The sequence below is a fragment of the Micromys minutus genome (genome assembly GCF_963924665.1).
Source record: "Micromys minutus genome assembly, chromosome: 1".
Taxonomy (NCBI): domain Eukaryota; kingdom Metazoa; phylum Chordata; class Mammalia; order Rodentia; family Muridae; genus Micromys; species Micromys minutus.
In genome coordinates this window covers 70,979,893-71,002,143 of record NC_137969.1, presented here as the reverse complement: position 1 = coordinate 71,002,143, position 22,251 = coordinate 70,979,893, and the positions used below count along the sequence as shown (strand labels likewise).

The 22,251-nt window shown below is 39.5% G+C and overlaps 1 protein-coding gene across 2 annotated transcripts in view; it reads right to left on the bottom strand.

Annotated features, from left to right (window-relative positions):
• ATF6 (activating transcription factor 6) overlaps positions 1-22,251 on the bottom strand; it is a 161,579-nt gene that overhangs the window by 62,203 nt on the left and 77,125 nt on the right. The window contains exons 13-14 of one of the 2 annotated variants that reach the window (XM_080934086.1): positions 18,788-18,855; positions 17,594-17,708 (exon numbers count right to left, since the gene is read on the bottom strand). In XM_080934086.1, coding sequence (XP_080790212.1) covers positions 17,594-17,708; positions 18,788-18,855 — 183 coding nt within the window. The remainder of the gene's footprint in view (positions 1-17,593; positions 17,709-18,787; positions 18,856-22,251) is intronic. The other variant, XM_080934087.1, reaches the window with a different exon arrangement.

Here is a 22,251-nt window from a genome sequence, read left to right as displayed (position 1 = left end):
TCTTGAGTAACTTGACAAGTGCTTTCTAAGCTCTTCAGATACCCTTCTCCTTAAGGAAGTTAGTGTAGCTGGTGCAAGCTAGAGTGTAGGAATGCCTACCTCACCAGGCTGTTTGAGGCACTGGATGGACCGACCATCTTACATACAACAGTAAGGGCAGCGAATCCACCAAAACCACTGTGGTTTATGCAGAATCTCCGGCATTCTATGTTACATTTTTTTCCTATAGCTCCTACAACGCTGTTGTATTTTGGATGAGTCACTTTCTTCCACTATTACAAATTACTTGAAAACAAAGATTTCATATACTTGTTTTTATGTATGAAACACCAAATTTGGTGAAAAGGTATTGAATGACTAAATAATGACTCAAAATGGGATAAAATTTTGTCAGGAAGGATAAAGGACTTTTAAGCAATTTATCTCTCGTTTCCCCCTGAAAACCCTGCAGTGCTATGTTACACCACATAACGTTTCTTTTAGAAATCTGGCAGACACCTTCTAGACTGAACTTTTAAGGCTTTCCACAGAAAAGGTAGGGAATGCATTTTTTTTTTCTCCTCCCACTGAAAGGACAGAGGTTCACATTCTCCTCTGACTCTGGGGACATGCCAGAGCACTACTAATTACCTAGGTCTAAAAAAGCCTTCACTGAATACCCAGAGTTGGTCCACAGAACAGGAGTTAACAGCACTGCTCATTTGTGCAAAATAGACGTGCCTGGGAGCCGCGGGGAGGTGTACACGGGAGGAAGGTTGGTGCTGGCTCTGACTCATGCTCCTACTGTTTATTTACAGCTTATTAGTATGAGATTTGCTTTACTTGGCAATAATACAAGATCCCGAGTGACTAAGCGAGGAGGATGTAAGAGAATGCCCAAGCGTTAAAAGTCTGGAGCCGAATGACGACCTGAAACTCGGTGCTGTGTCAGCAGCTTCCCTGGGGGCTGCTGCACACGGAGGCCACTCCACAGCTGCTAGCTTCCGTGGGTGTGGACTTTATTTCTACAGGTAAAACAGTGATTCGCCAAAGAATTGAGTTCCCTTAGATACCTCCATTTACTAGCTGGACCTAGATTTTCAGATTTCTCTGCACATACAATTCTTAATGTCTTTTAAAAAAATACCAGTAACAAAAAGAAAAAAAAAATTTTAAAGACAAGCCAAAGAATTATATGCTGTGATCTGAATAAAATAATTTTTCAATGATCACTTAGAATGATTCCTTTCTTATTCTGATTTTTCTTCTTAGTATTAATATTTGATTGCATACTCCTTTATATATTTACTTAGTAACTGACTTTAGAACATAGGCTCTAAGAGTATCTGTCTCTAGAATACAAACTCTAGAAGTGCAAGGTATTTCTTTTTTTTTCCTTGTCCACCGCTGTATGATTTGTGAAAAGAACATCCAGGAACATGGTGGCTAGTCAGTAATTACCTTGCTGGATGAATGACAGGAAAACTAGCTATACTCCATTAAGCACCAGCTCTAAGACAACTACAGTTAGAGAGTGTGTAAAATACAAACAGAAACAATGGTAACTATGCAGAAAGGTAGTGAAAACTTGGATAGAGGTGTCTGAAAGTGAGAGGGATTCCTCATAAGATGTGAGAAAATACAGCTTTTGAGGGAAAAAAACCTTTATGCTCTGAGGATTTCTTATAGTTTGGTTTTCTCTTAAAGATGAACAAAAAAAAAAAAAAAAAGACCAATAGTCAGAAGTGGTGGTGTGACGTTTCCCACTATATTTCCATTTCCTGGAGATATGTGTTCCACAGTAAAATTAGCATTTATGTTGTACTAGGTGGAAAATATATTTTTCTTGTTTTACATCTTAAAACTAGGCATACAGCACACAAAAATGAAGTAAAAAATTAAATGTTATTTAAAACTAGGCACACTGGACATAAAACTGAAGTGAATTTTAAATGTTATTTTGGACCTCTTTGGTTGTGATAAAGGTTAATAGATGATACCATATCTCTCTTTGGTCTATGATGAATACAGACTTGGTAAAATTGCTATAAAATGATAGGGGCTTTCATATGACAAGAAACCATAAACACACAGGTTGACCATGAAAGGCTAGTTATTAGTCTCATATATCTTTTTGCGTGCATATATGTACATGTTCATGTGTTTAGGGATGTGTGTGTGCACATGTATGTGGAAGACAGAGGTCACTCACAGATGTCATTCTCGGGTGTCATGCACGTTGTTTTTAAAGACAATCTCTCACTGGCTGGGAGCTCAGCAGGTGGGCTAGTCCGACTGTGAGCCCCTGGACCCTGACTCTGCCACCTCAGTGCTGGGATTATCACACTCAGCATCTTTACACTGTTTCTAAAAGTCAAACACAGAAACCAATGCTTAAACAGCAAGCATTTTGCCAACTGAACTATCCTCATCCCTATACTTTGCTAAAAAATAAACTTTATAACTAAAAACATGCCCTAAAACCTCAGGTACAAGGGAAGTCAATTCTTCAGAACAGATGAACTACTTGATAATATGAATTCGGGTTATCTATTAACTATTTTAATCCTCTTAATAACCTGTGTCATCTGGATGAGCTCTTGACACATTAGTCATATGATTCACATCAAATATCAGCATAAAATCATCAGAGGAAAGACGATATTGTTTTTAATTATCAGCTGCTGTCAAGAAATACATTCACGTGGATTTGATGTAGTCAATATGAAAAGTTCTAGAAACAACTAGAACATGTGTCCACTGTCACTCAGTTTTCTGCAATCTAGTTTTATCATCTAACCCAAAAATCTACTCTAAAATCTGAGTTCAATCTCCAGGACCTACATGGTAAAAAGAATACCAACTCCCACAGGCTGTTTGAAAAGAGGTGCTCCTTTCAAATTTCTGTAGCCCATTCCTCCAAATCCTAAAAGGAGCAGATCTAAATTAGTTCAATCAAATGTTTGTTAAATCTAGTTGTGTAATAAAGTATACCTTGAACACAGCTACTGTAAAATACCTTGCAATTTTAATTCCATGCCAATTTTCAGTCTGTCTATAAACAAGAATATAATAAAAATGAATCTTTCTGAGGAGTCGTGCAGAGAAAGGGATTGTAGATGAGTCTTGCTAAATCTAATGCAAATAAACATTTCTGCCTTGTCTATCCACTTACAGGTTCTTTGTACAGTAACCCCTGCTCCAAAGGACCTCCCCACACCCAAGCACAGAGAAATAAGCATGTAGTGAACATACTGTGCCAGTACTGGTTGTAGCATTTTATTTAAACTTCTTAATGGCCCAGTGAGAGGTAACTGTCATTACTGTATCAGAGATAAGGACACTGGGGTTTTGCACAGCATCTTCCTAGAGTACTGCAATTTTAAGCACAACAATGCTGGTTAGTCCAGATCTTTCTGACCTCATATTACACATTAACCTACCAAAAATGCTGCATCAGCCCCTGCCAATAATTCTTTTTACACAATCTGAAAAGTACCAATTCACAGCTGAATGAGAATATTATTTTTCTACAAGACTGCACAATGCTATACATTAAACCATACTCTGCTATTTTCCTATCTTTATATATTATAAATATATATATATATTCAAGAAGAATCTATATTAATATATAACTTAAAACATTCTAAGGTTTGATTTTGAATTGTTTTAGGAAAATTAAGGAAAACAAGGCAGCAACAGAGCAGAGAGAAGCAGACAGCTCCTACAAGGACCTTATTATTTAGTTTCTCTTACTTTACGACCATTTCTTAGACCACATGTGTTTGTCTAGTCTGGTTTCTAGAATTTGGTTTGGCAGTTTCTTCTGCCCATGACACGATTGCTGCAATTATCTATAGTGTAGTTACATTTCCAAAGAATATGTAAATAACACTCTGCTGGCCAAGCCTGAAGGCTGGACACTTGAAGCTGAGAGAGTTCAACCACAAGACATCCTTTTCTGAAGCTCCAGGAAACTCACAAACTCACTAAGCCAAAGACAACGGCAGTCTGGTGTAACCTTTTAAACTTGGCTTTGCTGTAATTCCTCTTTTAAAAAAAATATACTGGATAAAAACACAGTACTAAAGATCATAAATTACTGGATTTCTACAAGCAAAAAGCAGATTCTGAGCCACAAGTCATACCATATGTAAAAACTAACTCAAGGGTCAGCAAGATGTCTCAGAGGTAACAGCAGTTGCTGCCAAGGGCCCATCCATGATCTGAGTTTGACCCCCAGGACTCAGGTGATGCAAAAAGACAAACAACTCCTGCAAGTCATCCTCTGATCTTCATACATGCACCACAGTGTGTGTGCACATGAGCACACGCACGCACACGCACACACAATGTAAAATACAATACAGAGATTAACTCAAAATGAACCTAATGTTACCCAGGAAACGACAAGTGCTGCAGAAGAAAAGTTGTAAGACACCATCTTTGTGAGCTGGGGTCAGCAGTACCTCATGAGGTAACAAGTACACAATTCATAAAATAAGAGAACTGGACTTTATCAAAATTGGGAATTTGTCCTCAAAATATAGTGAAAAGATTATAGATGTGTATGCATGTGTGCATGCATGTGGTGTGTGTATGGTTCATGGTGTGTGAAAGCACAAAATATACAATTAAATTTAGTTTATCATTTACTACTTATCGCTCAAAAAAATGCCTTGTAATACAAAAAAGTCACCCTAATAAATGCACAGCTCTGTACAGCTATAAAACTCTACTATCCACGCTAATTATAAATGATGCTAAATAATGGATCTTTGTTATATGTTGTAACAGACGAATACATTTGAATCAGCCACAAGTTTAATTCTTAAAGAAAATTAGAATCTTCCAAGTGGTATAGTTAGTTCCCTGGAGTGCTACCAAGGTCAATGCACCAGAAGGTGATAGGACAAAAATTAAAGATGGATAGTTACCATAGCAAGAAATTACTTTGAAAAAAATAAAAGCCATGTCAAATGGAATTTTAAAATACCATTTATAAGTAACAATTTAATCTATAAGTACTTAGGAAGTTTTTAACAACTGGAACTTGGGAAACATGACAAAGATGAGGGAGAAAGGAAGCAGCAGCAGGCATTCTTGATGACAGAAGGAAAACAAGCTGCTATCTAGAGAGGTGGTAATGCAGGCACACTGTCATGCCTCTGAATAGTCCAGTACTCCGTGAACTGATATTCTAGCTTTAGGTAAAGTGGTTCTTAGCAATGAGGAACTGGCCCAGCTGTTAAGGCTCCAGACAGATTCTGTTCAGGTCAGGTCATTTCTAAGACTAGTCACAACACCCCATACTTACTGTGACCCAGCTATATCACATACTTGATGACATGTCTTTTAATACCTTGAATGCAGAACTATGAAACCCCACATCTGCCAGTCTGCCATCGAGGTTTGAGTTTAACCCCAGTATTCCTTATCGCAAACTGGCATTCTACCAAGGCTCAAGAATCCATTACTCTTGTGGACTTACCATCCCACTGGCTTAAAAACAACCACTTCAGAAGAGCTGTCTCTCCTCAGAGCTCATTTATCTCCCCCAACATGCTCACTATCAGTTGAAAATGTCATTGTATTTTGTTGGGAAAACAGAAACCCTCAGAGATGCCTCTCATCTTCCTAGAATGTAGCCTCCCCTCCGTGAACTCACTTAGCTTCTATGCCTGGAGAAGAAAGGCAGGAATAAAAGTGTAGTTCAGTAGTAGCTCACTATCTGCAATATGCAAATGCTGGACTAGGAGTGGGTAGTGAAGGGCAGACAGACAGACTTCTAGAAAGGATAATTCTACTTCTCTGAGTTCTACCTTTCTCAGGGATATGATCACTTCTGTAACACTGTAGTGTCTGCAGCTGAGAAACAAAATCAAAGCCCCACTTTTCTGTTCCTCTTCCCCTGTGACAGGCAAGTCCTTAGCAATTATGCTGTTCTTACCACCTAGTCCTTTGTCTTCATCTGACTGTGACACTGCCAAAGGCTCTGGTCACAAATACCCAGGGCACACTTACTCTCACTTCTCTGACACCACATCCCTAGCTGACAGTCAACTACTCCTTTTAAAATCTCCTCTTGGCCTTCCACATTTGTGGCCTGCTCCTTTCAGTCTCCCTGCTGGCTCCTTCTCCTCCAATAGTCCCAAACCCAATTCTACCCCACCCCCAATCTTTCTATATCCTCTTCCTAGGAGATTCCAATATTTCTGTTGATATGGTTTTTTTGTTTTGTTTCTTTGAGACTGGGTTTCTCTGTGTGGTCCTGGCTGTCCTAGAACTCACTTTGTAGACCAGGCTGGCCTTGAACTCTGCCTGCCTCTGCCTCTGCCTCCCAAGTGTTGAGATTAAAGGTGTGCTCCATCATGCCTGGCTAATTTCTGTTGATTTTAGTGAGGTAAATTGGTAACTCTTAAAAGCACTTTAAAAAAACAAAACAAAACAAAACAAAAAAACACTCAGTTATCCACTCTTCAAGGCCTAGAGCCAGAGCCAATGGCCCTTTGTACTGGACATATTCCTTTACTAAAGTCACTGTTTTTACTAAACATACTTCTACCCACCCCAAATCTTTTAACTTTGGCACATGGTAAGTCCCCATTGCAACTTTTTGAAATTCAAGGACGATTTTTATTAAAATTTGAAGAAAAACCCCAGGACCAAGCTATCTGTAAATCCTGGCAGCTTCCTGGAGGAACTGAGGGAAAGGCCATGTCGTTCGCTGGCACGGCAGTCACCAGCACTGCAGACAAGCAAACATGCGATGAGGAGGGTGTTGGGGAAAGAATAAAGCCCAGACTATTGTGGAGAGCATACTTAGAAAAGGGAGAGAAAGAAGACAGGAAGTTACACTTTTCTGAGTAATTCAGACTTACAACGCTGCGTGAACGCACCACTAAGAGCCTTGTATGCAAAGCGACTTAGTATCAAAATGTCATCAAATCACCTGAAGAGCCTCTACTTGCTTTCTCTGATCCATTTGTGTGGTCTTTCTTTCAAAGGTATTTTTCATAAAAGTCATTCCACTGAGATTTACTTCAAAGCACTGCATATCCAAAAAATACTATACAATTTGTTCCTTAATTCTTTTAAACAAAATACATACTACACAGGGAATAAAATGTTAACACAGTCTGATCCTTTAGGACATCACAGACACATTATGGAAATGAATCTGGAACTAATCAGTCTGAAGCTTAGTCATTCTGGGGGTTAAAATGATACAAAAATCTATGAAAAATAATCACCTCTGTTTACATATTACCAAGGCTAGTTTCTCAAATATGAAACACGAAGATCTTACTAGAAGCTCCCTAGAACAAAATGATACTCAGACTTGTAAAGCTGCATTTACGTTCACTTATTTTGAAAGACTGATTTCTACAGTCAATGAAACATAGATGGCCCTGATAAAGATGCTCAAGAGGCGGGGCAAATATCTCAGTGAAGATTCTGCTATGTAAGCATAAAGACCAGCATTTGACCCTAAAACATTGGGCCAGTGGGTCCGTGGGGAGGATCGAAGGCAAAAAGTATGATCAGAATATATTGTATGAAGAAAACCTTTTCAGTAATTAAAAAAGAAAAAACCTCAGGCAGAGTGGTGTGTGCTTGTAATCCTAGCACAGGGGTGGGGTGGGGTAGGGGAAGTGGGAGGGGCAGATACAAAGATCTCTGGGGTTCACTGGTCAGTCAGTTCAGACTCATCAGTGAGTTCCAAGTGAGAAAGCCTGTTTTAAAAAATACAGTGGAGAACACTTGAGGGACAACACCCACAGCTGACCTCGACAGTTGTGCATAAAGATGTATGTGCACCTACACCTATACATGTGACTTCTATGTAAATGCTCAAAAAGTTGCTGGAGCACACATTTCCTATCACAAAAATAACTTAAGCATAGTATTAAATTAATAGAGTTGGCATCTATTTCATTAATTTATTCTTAGTTGAAAATGGGCTACACACCTGGCACTGTGCTATGTAGTGGGGATAGAAGGAAGACAAAGACAGGTTTCTTTAGCTCAGTATACTTACACCATAGCAGAGACAAGAGACATGAAGCCAACAGGCAAGACATTAATCAGTTAGATTTTAGGCTCCAACATAGAGGTAATTAGCCATGCTGTAGGCGTCTGGTGGGTTATTCATACTATAGATGCTACATTCCTCACAGAAGGTTGGCAGTAATGTATGGAAATAAGCCACACAGCTACTGGACTTAAGATTTCTCAGGAAGAAATAATGAAACATCAAGGTTTAATGCTGCTGAAAGTGTCAAGAGTTAAACAAGTACCAGTACAAAATGAGTAAGTCATGGTGCTGAGGGGGAGATGGAAATGATGCGAATGTTTCAGACTTAATCATAGCTGCTTCCTGTAACACCATAATTACTTCCTCCATAGTTAAATTTTGTGACATCATGACAAAACTTGTACCAAGCTCTGTTAAGACATTAAATGATTTCATAAGCTACTTTGCTAGTGTTTTTAGTTTTTATATGAGGAGAACCTTAAAAACTATGTATAAATTTAATTAGAAACAGTTCTATTAAAGAAAACATACATAGTTTTTCAAGACAAGGTTTTTCTGTGTAGCTCTGGCTGCCCTAGAACTTATTCTGTAGACCAGGCTGGCCCCAAACTCACAGAGATCCACTTGCCTCTGCCTCCCAAGGGCTGGGATTAAAGGCATGCACCATCACTACCCAGAAACTTTTATATTTTAAAACCTTTATCCCATTTGTTAAAAACAGCTTATTCATGACCTGGAAGACTTTTAGTATCCTGGGAAGACTTTAAACATTATTTTATTTTTTAAATCTAGTTTAAATTCCACACACTATATTTCTTTAGTCCTACTGCAAATAAACAAAAACACTCAACCTTCTCTATGCTTTGCTTAACATAAGAACATCCTTACACATGAGGAACAAACACTGCACTGACATACTTCACTTCCTTCAGAACCTGGCGAGCACACAGCACAGCTCCTCTTACACTGATGAGTAGGTTAACCAATGGCAGCAGTCTCTATCTCTAGAGAGAAAGTGCTTGCCTAACGCAGTCAAGCTCTCCTTGATTACACACAAGCTGTCATGTCTTCTGCTCAATGCCCTATTTACCAGACACTCCATTTGATTTCTTTCACTTGCTCTCTTTTGTCTAGTGTGGATCCTTTTTGAGTCCATCACAAATGTACCCACAATCACGAGTGTCTTCAGTTGCTAGAGATGAGTGGGATTTCATTTCTCACTCTCAGGGACCCTATGACACCTGGTGCTGCTGACGCCTCTTTCTGGAACTCTTCCTCCTTGACCTCCTTAAGTTTTAAACAAAATAAACCAGTTGATGCTTTTTCCCCTTCTCTGTAGTACAAGTTTCCATTTCTCCTCCTGTGCTTAAAATGCTGTGGTTCTCTGCTTGTTTTGTTCTTCCTACACAATTATACATACTAGCAAGTGGCTCAGTTTTCAACAGGGCTTGCCTTGGCCTTGTTCTCTTTGGAAATAATCCAAAGCAGCTCTAATGTATCTGGACAAATAGAGTGACAAAATGAAACCCCAAATGGATTGTTCTGAAAGATATGAAAACAAAGGTTTTAAAATGGCAATGTAGGAAAATAATTAAAAGCACAGACTCTGGGCTGGAGAGATGGCTCAGTGGTTAGGAACACTGGTTGCTCTTCCAGAGGCCCTGAATTCAATTCTCAGCAACCACATGGTGAATCTGATGCCCTCTTCTGGCATTCAGGTGTACATAAAGATAGAACACTCCTACATTTAAATACACACACACCCTCATACGTGCACACCCTCATACACACAGACTCTGTGGAAGCTTGCCTCTGTTAAATTCTAGCTCTGCCACATTTGAACCACACTACACAGTAGTCCTTGTGTACTTCACTCCCATCACTTGTAAAAAGGGGTAACTTCATTACAGAAATAAGAACTAAAGGTTGATAGATTGTGCACTATAGGGGCATTAAGTAAGTCACAAAACTGGCAGCCATCATAAAATCAAACTTTTAATAAATAAAAGTACTTTTAACCTGCTATTTTGTTGTTTCTCAAAACTCTAAGACTGGACAATTTAGTAACATCTGTTTAAAGCAATGCCACAGCCTTCTAGAGCAACAACGTTCACACTCACACACACACACACATGAAAACATGAAATTAGAAAAATAAAGCCACATTTCTAAAGTTAAACTGGAATGCCAGTCCTCTGTAAGATTCTCACTTTGTAGATGAGGTAGCTAGAGATACGGGGGTCATTGGCTTGTTGGAAGCCACAGTAAATATCAGTAAGCGATTCATTGGAAACTAAACTATAAGGCCTTACATTTTTCTTTACATACTCATTCTTAGAATGTATCTCTGTTCGGGGAAAAAAAAAATCTATCATTACAAAAACCCTGAAATTAAGGCGAGGGAAACTATCATAGGTTGATCTATCAACTATTAAGCGCTGCCATTAATTAGTGAAGGTTAACTAATGTATTTGTTCATTTTTAAGATAGGGCCTCCCTATGCTGCTAAGTCTAGCCTCAAACTCAGGACTGCCTCATCCTCCAGAGTGCTCAAATCACACATGTGAGCTTCTCCATGCATGTTTATTTACTGATTTACCTACTCAGTTACTGTTGATTGTTTTAGGGGTCTTGTTTTGTCTTATGAGATAAGGTCTCACTGTGTACACCAGGCTGCCTGCTACCTCCTGGGTGCTGGGATTAAAGGCATGTGCTACCATACCCTCATATTGTTTTGAGGCAGAGTTTTACTCTGTAGTCTAGGCGGGTCTTAGGCTACAAGACCAAACTTATTAAGAAGCCAGGTTAGCCTTGAACACATAGCCTCCTGGCAAAGCTTCCCAGGGACTGATTATAGACTTGTGTCACTACCTTCAGCCATTGTTCTAACACTTTCTGTCTTAGACGCTTGGTTATTTTAACCTCCTTCTGCCTCACTTTTGTCATCAATAATAGGATTAGAAATACTTATATGATTATATATAAGGAATTAATGAATATATTGAAAACAACTTTGTGAAGTATAAAGTCTGCATAAAGATGTCAATTTATATTTAATGAAATGAAAAAAAATTATAAAAAGAGCATTGCTGACAAAATCATTAAGTAAACATAAGTAAAGTGGACATTTAAATAACTCTGCTCTATTGTTTTATAACACACATCAAAACCTGAATTAAGTACATCTTAAAGAAAGTTAAAACTGAGAAAAAGTATTCTAAGCAGGACTTTTAAAAAGAATTTCATCTTCTGAGATAAGATGTTTTCTAAAATGCAGTTACTACTCCAAGGTCAGCTACTCACTGTTCAGCTAGATCTTGGATAGAAGGTCACATAAGTGAAGGCAGAAAATGGCTGACCTCCAAGGTCCACGTGTAAACTCAAGCTGCAGACTCTCACAAACAAAAGAGCACTGACTTTTTAAAGCAACGTTGTAGGCTAACTTATTTTTATCACTAAGAAAATTCCTCTGCCTCTAAACATGCATACACTAACATGTGTGTGTGTGTAAAATTGTTTTGTGTACAATTATATACTTCTAATCACTTAATATGCTTTATATATAAAATTTCAACTTTTAAGGTATAAATTATACACATTAAGAAAATATACCATTCTTTGTGTATTAGGAAATTAATATGGGAATACACATTTGACAAACATTTTACATAAATAACACCACCAAGCAAAGTTTGCGATCATCAGAGCACTTCCTACAGTGCGTCTAAAGCTTTAAGTTTCTAACTCATGTACTCAAGCATGTTGCTTAACTGTGGTATAGGACAATGGCCTTTCTCCAGAGCGTACAATAAGCCAAAAACCAGAGGGATTACTACAGCCCATCCGCTCCAAAGAGCTGTCAGAAAGTTTATGAGGCTAAGAGAAACTTAAGGTTCTACTTGATGACACTGAGAAGCACTAAACAATTCATCAGGTAGTTTCTTCACCTCGATGGCTTGGAGCCAAGACAGAAAGCTGCTGTTACCCTGGCTGGAGCATCCAGAAATGAACAAGGGAGAAGCCAGTGCGGCCTGAGCTGCACTTACACCGCTCACCTTATGCAGAGCAACAAAACAGTCACATTTCTTTATGCCAAACATGGAAAAATACCTTGTAACTGAAATGCATCAAGAGCGGTGCATTTCTAACATGGGACTCCTCTCAGTAAAGCACAGTCATAGTGCCTATGCCGAACAGGTACTGAGTGCTGAGTACCTGTTGCTGAGTGCTGGCCCCTGTGCTGAGTATCAGGTAGTAATTAACAAGCACACAAGTAATTACCGTTCCTGCCTTACAGACTTACAACTCAAATGATAGGAAGAGTGCTTCTGACCTAACAATCACAAACTGACATAAGAAACATTTTTTTAAAATAATAAAACCGGTTGTGTCATAGTAACGTTTGTGAAGGTTCAAGGGCTCACACAAGCAAACATCTCTTGAGGCATGCATACAGTTAACGCTCAGGCTTTTCTACTGGGTAGCCTCAGGCATAAAGTTTTCAGGCTTACAAAAGAAGAGAACATATCATGAGCTAAGTCCCCCGCTGCAGTCCTTCATAAAAGATAGTGACCACTGTCTGATAATGAGCACTTGGTGTCTGAGGACTCTGGCAGTGTAAGGAAGGCTATAGTATGATCACTGGGGTTGCTTATGAAGCACGAAGAGAAAACCACTTCAGTCCCTTTCCAGTTTGCTGTGCTCCTTGAAACCCTACACACCATTGACAAGTCTCTGTTGCTTGAGGTAATCCCTACAATCTACATCAGATATATGCAATGCACTCATCTGTCTTACAAGCAACTAAGCTGTGGCATATGATACTATCTTGAGAAGAGGGAGCACATGGAGGAAGAAAAACAACTCTGAGACAAGCATACAGCCGAAGCTCAGATCCACCGCCTTATATCACACATGCATTTGAAACACCCAAGAAGACACAAAAGTCCTTATTTTTAATGTGAAGAACAGGTACTAAAAACAAAACAAAACAAAAAAAATTAAAATAAAAAATGCCAAAGTATTCTTACATATCTATCTCATTGGAAAAAGAAATAGCAAATAGATGGGAATAATATTCATATATATATTATTCATATATATATTATATATATATATATATATAAAAGACCTGTTCTTCACTCCCCACACCCGTTTCTGGTATTGAGTGTGTGTATGTTGCATGTAGATTTGGGAGGGTGGAGGCCAGAGGTCTACATTAGATGTCTTCCATAATGGCTCCACCTTATTTTTTGAGACAAGGTTTTTCACTGAATGCAGACTTTGCTAATTTGACTAGAGACTAATAAGCTCAAAGGATCCTTCTGCGTCTGCATGCCACCATGTCTAGCTTTTAAATAAATGCAGCAAGCAGTTTGCTAACTGATCATTTCTCTAGCCAGAAAACCTTTTCTGTTCTTAAAGAGAGACTGCCCCAAGATTTTAAAACTTTTTTTCTCCAGATAAAAGTGACTGGAAGAAGAATGTGTGGACAGCATTTCAAAGGTCACTGGGGAGACAGCCAGGTCACAGTCTTCCTCACCCTGCTCCTGTTTTCTTGACATCACTTTCCTAACCGTCCTCTTCTGAGCATCTGCTTCTGGCCCACACTCTTGACCTCATGTGCTTACCTTCTTCAGTCCACACACTCTCCCTAATAATCTATTATACAAACACACTAAGAGAAAGAAACATCAAATTTAATTGCTTTTTCCTTACTTGTGTATAGGTATAGTTCATTCAAAGTGTCTTGGAGGTTTGAGAAATGCTACTCTCAACCCTTGCCCCAAATCACACCAAATAAGAAAAAAAACTTATAGAAAAACAAGGTGTAAGTGCCTGGAACTTCACAAGGAGAGGAGAGGAGCCCACTGTGCTGGAGGCAAAGACATGTAGAAAAAGCCAAAGCAAACTGAAAATCTTCCATCAGAATTTCTTTCTTGTTCACCTACAGCAGGACCTCAGTAGCTACCCAAAATCATGCCTGCTTCAGAGAAAATAATGTCACCAGCTCAACAGTAAAGAGGTTAACAGATACGGGAGTGTAGGATGTGAAGTTATTAAATAATGGCATGCAGTAGAGTATCAAAATACACACGCGAGTGCACACACACACAGAGTTCTTTAACTCTTAAAGAGAGTTAAATATGTGCTCAGTAGGAAAACAAAACAACAGCTGGATAATAAGTGTCTGGTTCATGCTAAGCAGAGACGTGGGCACTTACAAGTTCCTTATTCCTGGATTCCAGTGCCATCGTCTCTGTCAATGAGATTAAGAGCCCAACAAGAGCATAGTCCACCTCCTCCTACTCATGCCACAGGATTTTCAACCAAACTTTTAGGAAAGTATTTTACATCAAAGTAGAGAAGAAAAGGCCAAGTATGACATAATTCATTACTTCTTATAGTTTCATCTTAGCAAGAAAAAAATGAGCCATCCAGGTATTTAAGGATTAGATTCCAGTTCCATGACACAATTTATAGCAATAAAGTAAACTTCCAGTTCCCTACTGTTAAAACAAGAAAGAGAGACTGGTGGGAGGGGGGGCATGCAGAAGAAAAGATGTTGCAGGTTTTCCTAGACATAAAATACTAGATGATAAATTATATTTAAGCGAAAGATACAGAAAGAATGTGTGACAGACTGAATTATCTGAACATCAAAGGCTAGAAGGAGAAATCAGTAATTTTCCAACAGTACTTTCCACAGTAAAATAATGAGAAAGACCTTTATACACGTGGGGAAATTTTAATTTTTAAAAGGGAAGAGGCAGGAGAAGTCCAGAGGACGAGGAGAATAAATAGAAATATGTAGCAATGGGGGGAAGAAACTGGGGGCTGGGGGAACGACTAGACAGTCCCAGATGCCAGGGATGTGAGAGGATCCCAGGACCCAGTGGGAATGACATCAGCTGAAATAACCAACAGAGCGGAGTTAGAGCATGAAGAAACCACCTCCAGTAGATACACATGTCCACCCCCAGTTGAGGAATGGGACCACCCACCATCTCAAAATCTTTAATCCAGAACTGTTCCTGTCTAAAGAGGGATGACAGGGACAAAAAATGAAAGTGACTGAAAAAAAGACCATCCAGAGACTGCCCCACCTTGGGATCCATCTCATCTGCAGACACCAAACCCTGACACTACTGCTGTTGCCAAGAAGTACATGCTGACAGGAGCCTTATATAGCTGTCCTCTGAGAGGTTCTGCCATCACCTGACTAATACAGATTCGGATACTCTCAGCCAGCCATCGCACTGAGCACAAGGACCCAATGGAAGAGTTAGGGGAAGGAATGAAGAAGCTGAAGGGGACTGCAATTCCATAGGAAGAACAACTATATCAACCAACCAGAGCTCCCAGGGACTAAAACACCAACCAAACAGTATACATGGGCAGGTCCATGGCTCCTGCTATGTATGTAGCAGAGGACTGCCTTATTTGGCATCAATGGGAGGGGAGGCTCTTAGTCCTGTGGAGGCTTGTTGCCCCAGCAAAGAGGGCTACTAGAGGGGTGGGATGGAAGTGGGTGGGTAGGGGAGCACCCTCTTTGAGGCAAAGGGGAGGGGGTGGGGAGTTTGTGGAGGGAGACCAAAAAGGTGGACAGGATTTGAAATGTAAATAAATAAAATAATTAATGAAAAAAATACAATTCATCCTCTTTATTTAAGAAAATGTCCAGTCTCCTTTAATATTAATATAGTCTCTCTCTTTCTTTATCCTCTGTGTGTGTGTGTGTGTGTGTGTGTGTGTGTGTGTGTGTGTAACTTGCTCTCATCCCTAGAAAAACAGTGTTAAGAATGATTTCAACCCATGGCTTCTGTCTGATCAAATGAAGGTGGCGTACCCTGGACTATTATTAAAACATACTTCTGTGGGAAGTTCGGTGGCAGTCATGTCAGTGCACAGCAAACTGTGCAGAGAACAAGATCCATCTTTAAAGGTTTACTTTTCCTTTAACCTTAAACCTAATCATACCAATAGAACAACAAATACTTAGTTCTCTTGAGCCAAGACAGTTGGAGCCTAAAGGAAACTCTGTTCTCGGTGGGCCCCTTGCCAGTCAAAAGGCACTATGAGGCTGGTTAATAAATACATTAATTACTTGGGAGAACAAGACGAGCAAAGGAATTCTGTGAAAAGGCTGTGATCATCAGCTTAAGTATTCCAAACATCCTAGAATAACTGGATATATGAATAGATATAGATATATAGATATAGTAATACATAACATCTAATTTCCTTAAGTCTTCAAAATCGGATTTTCTCTATTCCTGAAACCCTGAGGCACTAAAAATTTCTAAGTTAGAAAAGCACTAACTAATTAACTGACAATTTCTATGTTAGGGAGTGGCAACAGCAACTGAGAACAAATCATTCTACTGTTAGTAAGTATTATTGTCAACCAGGTGCCACCTAGGATCTTTCCTTTAAAAACAAATGACTTAGGCAGCTAGAGAAGTGGCTCAGTGGTTAGAATCACTTATTCTCTTGTGGAAGACCTGAGCTCTGTTTCCAACACCCACATCAGGTAGCTCCCAACTGGCTATAACTCCAGCTCCAAGGGATCTGATGCCCTCTTCTGGTCTTTGTGGGCAATGTACTTGGAATGTACTTGTCTAGGTTTGAATGAAATGTCCCTGTAGTCTCAAGTATTTAAATGCTCAGTCCCCAATTGGTGTTACTGTGTGGGGAGGCTTAGGAGGCATGGCCTCGTTGGAAGATGTCACTGGAGGTGAGTTTCAGAGGTTTAAAGACACATCCCATTTCTAATATCCCCTTGACCCCCCCCCAATGCTGCTTTCACCCCATTATCATGAACACTTACCCTCAGAAAAATACACCCAAATGAGCTACTTCTTCCATAAGTTGCCTTGGTAGTGGTTTTATCACAGCAACAGAAAAGTAATTCATACAGCACTCACATGCACAAACCAATATTTACATGTAATTAAAAACATAATAAAATGTTTTTAAAGAGGAATTTCAATTTCTTCTGTTTTCTTGGTTAATGTAGAGCACTCTAAAGAACCATCAGATGGAAACTCTAAGAATATATTGTCATTTATAGCAAAAACAGATGGGTTATAAATGGCTGTGCTTTTCTTCATGTGGTCTAACATCTTTAACATTCAAAAATGCTAGTATAAACACTTTTGCTTATACAACCTGATTATTTAATACATTCCTCACCAAAAAGTATAAACGTTTAAAAAAGAAAAAGGTGAACAAAGAAACTTAGGAACACACATCTAAACACTCCACAATTGACAAATTAACAGCCCATGATTAATCTTAACTCTATGTTTCAGAAGTCTGTTTCTTAATTACCAAATAGGCCTTGGCTTAAAACACACCAACAGGCACTCAGCATTCCTATTTCACTTTCCCACTGGTTAGAAACAAACGATAGGGCTACAGGGTGACAAGGAATCAAAGTCAGATGTGGTTCATGTTCTCAGCTCACCCAGCCTGCTGCACCTGCACCACTGACTTTATCCTGCCTCCAATCCACCTCTGTTTCAGCAGCTACTCAAAAACGTTTGCTTTATTCTTTCAAAATGAACTTACCCTTCGAAATGATACGACGTAAAACGTATCTCCCCTCCTGCGGATGGCTTCAAAGAAACCTTGGTAACTTCCAGGTGAAGCATAGTACACCTGCAGCTCATTCCCAGAATTCCTACTAATGTGAGAAGATAGGAAATACCATTAATATTCAAACATGATGGGTCTTCCCTATCCCTTCCATTCTAGCCACATCTGAATCCTAAGAACCTTGCTCAGCTAAAATAGTAGTATTTGAACAACCATTTTCACTTTTTAATATTTTTTAACTGACACATACTTATTGGGTGCCATGTGATGCTCCACTACATTTGACTTATGCAAATGATGTGTTTTTGTTGCTATTGTTTTGGACACTGGATCTGCTACATTAATCTGCTTGGTTCACAGACCAAGTTAGAAAGGCCATGACTACTGAGCCACCCCACTAGAGCTAGCTAGTCATGACTGGATTACCTCCCTTTTCTCTCCTCATGTTACTCTGCCTTGATGATGCCATTTGAGCTGCTGGGTACTGCTCTCTCTGGAATCTCCCAAATCTTCTGTCATGCTATGTAGCACTAAGTCACACAGGCAAGGTCTGACATCTAGTTCTTCCACTTAGTTCGTGACTTGGGAAATTATTAAAAACAAAAACAAAAACTTGACTCCCCAGCCTTTTCCTATATGAAATCTACTTTGAATTATTATATAAATTTAAAGATAAGATATATGTAAAGCACCCAGCCAGGGTGGATGAGATAGCTCAGCAGGTAAGAACATCTGCTACAAAAGCCGAAACACAGAAAGACCAGTCTAATCCCCAGAATCCACATTTTAAGAAAGCTGCATCAAAGGACGCAACTGTCATCCACCAGGAGCACAGTGATGAGAGGCTGGGACAGGAGAGTCATCTGGAAGCCTGCGGACCAGCTAGCTTGGAGTTCATGGTACAAGAGAACAACAGTGACCCTGCACCAACAAGGTGGACAGCAGGAACTAGCAAACAGATTAAGAACAAGAAAGCAAAATTACGACAGAGAACCTTCTGACTAAATCTGTACTTAAGAGATTTGAGAGAGGGATCTCTTTGCTGGGGTTGCTAGCTGGCTGTGTATGTTCATTTGACCTGATATAAAAGTCATCAGAGGAGCATGAGAGGAGGTGTGAGTTTCTACACTTCAGGCTCTTTGGCTAAGAACTTGTGCAGCTTCTTACCCGATGCTAGTGGTTTCTGTGTACTGGACAGCCATCAGCTGAGAATTTGAGCCCTGTTCCAGAGCACCCTGGAAGAGAGAAAAAAAGTTCAAGAAATAACACAAAAAAAACTTCCAATACTGACTCATATTTGGATTTGTTATTTAGAATACTTTAGGCCATGTTGTAGGCTGAGACTATAACTTACACTGTCTTATAAAGACATTTCAGGTACTTCCCACAAAGTCTGAAGAAAGACTGCCCAAGTTCAGTCTACCTACTGCAAGTTTTAGGATCAAGCTGTTTAAGTGATACAGGACAGGTAACAACTTATATTTGTCAAAAATGGTTGTTACAAATTCTTAAGAAATAAAAAGAGACTCAAAATGAAACAAAATTTCCACTATTCACCAAGTCACACACACACATTCCTCACACCCAGCACTGCTATTCGTATCCCATGAAAGGCATCTAACCCATGACTCTTTTGCCAGAGAACAGTTTAGTATGGAACCATCAAAGGCCAACACATGCCACACTAAAAACCTCTATTTCACAAGGCACTTGCTCTGTACTCTGTTCTCTCATTTTCCTGAGAGTTTAGGAAAATTTCATAAGGGAATCAGAACTCAAGGGTATATTACTACCGTTACATGAGAATGTGGCCTTGTTGTATTTTGGGTATATAAATACTAGTCTAGTAAATCTCCTGGAATTTATTAATTATCATGTTCATATATCTATTTCTACATAAAGTGGGGCTTCGAAATTAGATACCTGATTTTCTGTAAGAAGCTTGGGGTATGACTGAGGGAAAGTCCTATAAAACAATAAAGTGTGATAAATACTAAACCAGAAGCAAACACAAAATGCTTAAAGGGAAAAAGAGAAGAACAGGTTTCTCTGGTAAATGGGACCCGTGTGTGAAGATGACCATAAGGTTTCCAATTTCTGGTCCTACAACAAGGCCATTGTTTGACGATTAGCACATACATCCATGTATACATGTAACTGCCATGCTAGTTGCTTAGTAGGCATCTCAGATCAACTGCCATGCTATAGCAGTGCTTGTATAAAGATAACCTTATTTAACTGAATAATGGTCTCATGCCCAAGAGTAACGCTGCTGAAGGTTGTAGTACAGTATGTTATTGTAAATGCTATGAATTACTATTATTAGTCTCTCACAGTGCTCAATTTACAAATCACCCTTTATCAGAGCTATATATGTAAAGGGAAAAATAATATACACAGGGTCCAGTACTATCCACGTCACATCATCACAGCCTACCGTGGAATAACATTTGCCAGGTATAAAACCTTAGCTTCACGTCCAGCATTCAGAAGGCTGAGGCAGATGGATCTCTGTTGAGCTCAATGACAGCCTGGTCTAAATAGTGAGTTCCAGGTCAGCCAGGGTTACCTAGTAAGAACTTGCCTTAAACAAACAAACAGGCGAACAACTTATAATTCTACTTGACCCCCCCCCCTTTGCATTCTTATAAGCTATAAATTCCATAGTTCTTTTATTCCTGTTTTTAAAATACAAGTTACTAGGAGTGCTCTCCCTCCCTCCCTCCCTCCCTCCCTCCCTCCCTCCCTCCCTCCCTCCCTCCCTCCCTCCTCTCTCTCTCTCTCTCTCTCTCTCTCTCTCTCTCTCTCTCTCTCTCTCTCTCTGTATCTTTTTAGTCTGTTAGTTTTACTGGGATATTTATGTATGCTACTGTTTTTCTCTCCCTGATAATATGGGTTTGTATCTGGCACTGTTATCTTAGTCTAAAAAGCTTTGAAATCCCCCCCCCCCTTTATAAGAGGGTCTTGTATATGGCCAAGGATGGTCTCAAACAACTGATTCTCCTATTTTGGCCTCCTGAGCACAAGACCTGTAGAAGTACACCACCACGCCTACTTAGAATGTCCTACTGTTTGGCCTCCTGAAGCCAGTTCTTTCAACTGTGGTCTACCCAACGTGCCTTCGCTTTGCCTTAATCTTAGACGGCATTTTTCACTCACCCTTGATCTTTCCTAATAGCCTCAGTCTAAAGAGGATAAGACTATGAAAGAGAACAAGTCAAATCAAAGACATGATACTGGAATAAAGCGAGAGAAATTTCAAACAAATGTTGGTTTACCAAACTTACAGAATACTTTATGAGACTGACTTATTTTTATATCTAAAATAAATAATCAAGAGGAAAGAATGTTGAAATGGGTGTTGGGGGAGCACAGCAGGTGCAGGGTTCCAACACAAAGAAAGAAACCAAACGAATTCTTACATGCTTTACCGCTAACATCAGCATGACTAAGATGACTGTTCTCCTAGCTTTACTCAAATACGTTCTTCCATGTCATTCCTTTTTAGGTAATAGTGAGATTCCTAGACTTCTGAACTATTATCTAAGCACTCAATAGAGAGACATGTACCAGAAATAGCAGAGAAAGGGGCTGTAGTCTAAACTATAAATGTATAAATAATGGGCTAAACTTAGGACAACATTACTTCCTTTACATTAGAATTCTTTGGGGATTAGAGAAAAACCCTTTCACAGTTATGAAAAATAGAAAAGAGTAGTGTGACAAATTATAAAGACAAGGCAAAAACCTCCATTTAGGACACGAATTATCATCTAATTTTCATAAATTACCTTTGTGAGATCATCTACTGACAGTGACCTATTCCCAAACTTTGTGTTCTTCCTCTACACAGCAAAGAATATAAGCCTGAAAACCACATCACTTGAACCTTCTGTCACTGGGGTTGGGATTATTAAGACTCTGTCAGTAAGAAAAACTTGCTCCAAATATGGAAGCAGAAACCAAACAGTCTCCTTTCCCTCTGGCTAAGGAGGTAGCTGATATATATGCACAGTTTAGCAGACCAATATGTTCTGAAGTGCTGACCCTGTGTTCCAATGCCAGGAAGAGCTTTGGGGTTGTCAGGTCCTCACAGCATTGGCTGTGACTGCCTATAGCCTCAAGGCTAACAACCAATAAAACTGCCAGCGTAGGCAAGGAAGGTATTGGAAAGGCCTAGGAGCACAATCTGGATAATCACAGACATAGACCCTCAGAAGTCAGAACATGAATTCAACTATGCTTCTGAACATATTATGTACTGTTTCCAAATAAACAGTTAAGCTCACTCTCCCATGACATTTATTCTTATTCTTTCATTCTCTTTCTCTCCCTTCCGCTCCCTCCCTCTCTCCCTTTCTCTCTCTCTCTCATCCTCCTCTACCGCTTCCTCCTTCTCCATCCCTTATACTGACCCAAGGCAGAGTTTCACTCTAGCCCTCCAGCCCAAACTGGCCTGGAATTTACTATACATAGCTCAGGATGGCCTAAAATTCAGCCTCAGCTTCCTGAGTTCTGTGATTACAAATGCAAGTTACTACCACTACGCCTGGCTGAGCTGCCTCTTTCTCTATCCTACCCTCAAACCCCAGCCCTTTCTTTCTTTTATGACAGGGCCTCACTAAGTTGCG